Source organism: Chiloscyllium plagiosum, chromosome 12, assembly GCF_004010195.1.
Source record: "Chiloscyllium plagiosum isolate BGI_BamShark_2017 chromosome 12, ASM401019v2, whole genome shotgun sequence".
Classification (NCBI taxonomy): Eukaryota; Metazoa; Chordata; class Chondrichthyes; order Orectolobiformes; family Hemiscylliidae; genus Chiloscyllium; species Chiloscyllium plagiosum.
The window spans coordinates 85,149,063-85,153,392 of record NC_057721.1 but is presented as its reverse complement, the minus strand read 5'-3'; the positions used below and the strand labels follow the sequence as shown (position 1 = coordinate 85,153,392).

The 4,330-nt window shown below is 50.2% G+C and overlaps 1 protein-coding gene across 1 annotated transcript in view; it reads right to left on the bottom strand.

Annotated features, from left to right (window-relative positions):
• The window catches only part of pwp2h (PWP2 small subunit processome component), a 29,744-nt gene that overhangs the window by 21,162 nt on the left and 4,252 nt on the right, over window positions 1–4,330 (bottom strand). The window contains exons 2-5 of the mRNA XM_043701438.1: window positions 3,031–3,143; window positions 895–989; window positions 610–709; window positions 351–494 (exon numbers count right to left, since the gene is read on the bottom strand). Coding sequence (XP_043557373.1) covers window positions 351–494; window positions 610–709; window positions 895–989; window positions 3,031–3,143 — 452 coding nt within the window. The remainder of the gene's footprint in view (window positions 1–350; window positions 495–609; window positions 710–894; window positions 990–3,030; window positions 3,144–4,330) is intronic.

Genomic DNA, 4,330 nt, shown 5'->3' with positions numbered 1-4,330 from the left:
CCCTCACACATCTCCGTGCACACTCCGACCCCACCCCATAACCACACACCCCTCACCACACACCCCTCCCACTCCCCCATAACCGCACTCCCTCCCTGCCACCCACCACGTGCCCCTCCCCTACCCTCCCTCACCGCACATGCTGCTCACAGGAACACCCCCACCAGCACCACATCCTCCTCAGCGGAAGCCCCAGGCCGTTGCTGAGACAAGTGTCCCAGTGGACAGTGAATACGTGATCAGTTTGACAGGACCAGGAGGGACCAGTTCGCAGCCATGGCGCTGACCCTGTCTCTACTACCAGCTGTCAAGGAGGTGAAAGGGGCTATATCAATGAAGCTTCCTCTTACTTTGAGTCATCAGTCCAGTCGATGCATGTTGTCTCATCGTAGGGTCCGAAGTAGGTCTTGTCCAGCACGAAGGGGTTAAACTCCCTGCTCTTGCCAGGAGCATGATACATCAGAACAACGTTATTCTTACTCACAACAAACTTCCTGTCAACAAAGACCGAGAGACCAGGTTACACATGGGACCACAGGGGGAGGGGGTCAGACACAGCCGTGCCAAGCTGTGATCAAATGGAGGCCAGTGGGGATTATTGGCCATTACCTGCCATCAGGCGAGAAGCTGATACTGTGAACCCGGGCGTGGAAGTGAAATCGATGCAGCACAGCTTTACTGATCAGGCTGACCAACAACCCATCACCATCTGCAAACAAACAGAGACAGACAGCCACTGGCATTACAGGGCACACCATACACAGGCCCAGGGAGGGAGGGATGGTGAGGGTGGGGAATGGCAACGGGGACACAGAGTGTTAGGGAAAGGGGGGGGAATCGGGATGGGGAGTGTACAGGATTACAAGAGGGTGTGAGGGTACGCAATCCTCTTACCTTCATCGATAAGGATTGCGAGGTGTCCATCGGGAGAGTGCCCAACACAAGCAATGTTCCGCTGAGCAGCCAAAGGCAATGTCTCGGCCTTGTTGCTGCAAGAAACCAATGGGGGTCACAGGAGGGTCACACCAAACACATACACAACACCAGGCCCTCCCTGATGGAGCCCTCCCCAGTGTCAGATACACACCCACACTCAACATGCACTGAGACACCATCACCACAAACTCCACCAATACACACACAACCAAGGCTGCGGCACTGCACAAAAATATTTCCTCAGTACTGAGGGAGTGCCGCACTGTCAGAGGGTCAGTACTGAGGGAGTGCTGTACTGTCAGAGGGTCAGTACTGAGGGAGCGCCGCACTGTCAGAGGGTCAGTACTGAGGGAGTGCCGCACTGTCGGAGGGTCAGTACTGAGGGAAAGCCGCACTGTCGGAGGGTCAGTATTGAGGGAGCGCCGCACTGTCAGAGGGTCAGTACTGAGGGAGCGCAGCACTGTCAGAGGGTCAGTACTGAGGGAGTGCCGCACTGTCAGAGGGTCAGTACTGAGGGAGCGCCGCACTGTCGGAGGGTCAGCGCTGAGGGAGTGCCGCACTGTCGGAGGGTCAGCGCCAAGGGAGTGCCGCACTGTCGGAGGGTCAGCGCCAAGGGAGTGCCGCACTGTCGGAGGGTCAGTACTGAGGGATTATGGGTGCTCTCTCTGTTGTCTTTGCTAATAGCCATAAAAATAGAACCATGAATACTTTCAGTTTGCTGAAGACCGAATTATCAAGGTCCTTCCTTATCTGGTATCTGGTGCCCTGGCTGCTTTTAATGTGTCCTTCTATTTTTAATGCTTGCTAATTGAGAACGGACTATTTTAAAAAACATAGTGTTCCAAAGATTGCTTCAGGTAGAAAGTAACCTGGAATCATTGCAAGCCTTGTTTACATAGCTGCTTGTTCAAGCAAGTTTGTGAAGTGTGGTCTGCAGACGCACTGGAGCTGGGGAGTTGTGTACAAATGGAGTTTTGGTTTGATAATTGGTTACTACTCCACAAACCAATCTGTTACCCTTCACTCGAAATCAAGGCCCACCCTTCACAGAGATTTCATAAAAGTTAAAGATTCTGAAATAATACACAAAGATTCCTCAACTTGCCTGATTTACAGACCCAGGCTGTGAAAGCATAGACCAGGTTTCTGTACTTTAATAAAATTCATTATAAGTCATTCGAGGCGGTGATAGAAATTTATATCACAGAAAAAGTACCTTCAGCCCAGTACATCAGCACTAGTCAAATACAACCACCTAACAATTCTAGCCCCATTTCCCAGCACTCAGCCCACCATCTTATTTGCCTTAGATCTAAATACTTCTTAAACAATGAGGGTTTCTGCCTCGCCCAACATTCCAGGCAGTGAGTCCCAGATTCCCACCAGCCCCTGGGGTGTAAGGGTTTTTCTTCCCAGCCTCTTCCCTTAAATCTCTGTCCCCGGATACTGGAGCAGGATGGCAGAGAAGCAGTGTTCTGACCAGCACAAGACTCACCTCAGAAACCACTGAACCCCCTTGCTCTGTCCACTTCCTTCTTGTTCACCCATCGAGGGTCCGTGTAAGGGGAGTTTCTAACGGAATTACAGTTTCAGTTTGTAATGTTGCATGATGACTGTTTATACCTTTATACATTTAGCTAGAGTCTAATTACTTGTAATAAAGAGATTCTTTTCCATTAAGTCCAGAATCCTGGGTCATGTTTTCCACCTGGGGTTCAGTTATGGTTACCTGGGTCACTAACACATGGCAGCTTGTGGGAGCTTACTGTGTCACCGCCCCTTCATTACAACTTCACAAAGGACTTGCTGGAGAGACTCAGCATTCTCACTTCTTCAGAATTGGTCACTGGACACACAACATTACACTCTTTCTCTCTATGGATGCTGTCTGACCTGTTGAGTTTCTCTAGCAATTTCTGATTTTGTGTTTCAGATCTCCAGTTCTGTTCCACTCACAAAGTACTTGTCTGGTTGGAAAGGTCTTTGTCACATCCTTTAGGTTGTGTAAAGGTGCTAGAGAAATACAACTTCTTTGGCTGACTGAGCCGGATCTCCCAGTCACCTGTCTACTGCTCTCCAATTCCCCAAACTCACTTTTTCAGATCAAAGACCGTGACGCGATTTCCAACTGGACTGATGACAGAGTTTCCATCTGGCGAAAAGCTAAGGTTTCCATGGCGGTAAACTGTCCCCAGTAGGTTCGAGAACTGATGGGAGTAAAACACAAAGGTCAGTGGGAGAGCTGCAGAGAGTCCCTGCACACCTCCAGGAGAAACAGCAGGGAAAGCAGGAATAAAGAGCCCCAGGCCATTACCATTCACTGTATAAATATCTCTCTCTTCACGTCCCTACCCCAGCCAAACCTCCTCCCAATCTGCCAGTCCCTGTACTGTCAGCTCAGGGAATCAATTTTTTTATTGTACACCTTATCCATAACAAGTTAGAACCATGTCTATCTCGAACAAAGCTTCCCTCAATCTCCATTCATCCATGGAGACCAGCTCTCCATCCCAACCACTCGTCCCTAAACCATTCCCTGAATTTCCTCTACACCCTGTCAAGGACGTCCCTCTGACACCACAGAGACCAGGAAGGTCTGGAAAGGATGTCCCCTCTCGTGGGGGAATTTAAAACTAGGTGAAACTGTAGATGCTGGAGATTAGAGTCAAGATTAGATAGTGTGGGAAAAGCACAGCAGATCAGGCAGCATCCGAGGAGCAGGAATGATAAGGGCCTTTGCCTGAAATGTTGATTTTCCTGCTCATCGGATGCTGCCTGATCTGCTGTGCTTTTCCAGCACCACTCTCAACTTGAATTTAAAACTAGGGTTCACCAATTAAAATAACAGGTCACCAGTTTAAAACAGAAACAAGGAAACATTTGCACTGAGGAGACTGGGAGTCTGTTCCTGAACAGATGGTGGAAGCAGAGCCTCTGAATATTTAAGAGAGAAATAAACAAATTATTGATCACCGAAGAGGTTACAATCAGATCAGCCACAATCTTACTGAATGGTGCAGCAGCTCCGAGGGGCTGAATGGCCTGCTCCAGTTTGATGTGGTTGAAATAATTGGTTAAATGGAGATTCAGGGAACCTCTGGGGACATGGGGATGGTCTCTCCTGCAATGAACCAGCACAGGAATGACGGGCCGATTGGCCACCTCCGGTGTGCAGTGGGGAACGTGAACCTACCCCCTCACCCAAACCCCCTCCCATAGCCAGGGGGACCCTCAGAGGGAAATCAGAGCATCCCTGCAGAAAGGAAACAGGCCATTCAGCCCATCGGGTCCACACTGACCCTCTGTAAATCATCCCAACCCCCTCCCCCCCAAACTCCCCATGACCCTGCCCACGCCCCCTCCCCCTCCTCCTCCCCCTCCCCATCTCAACATC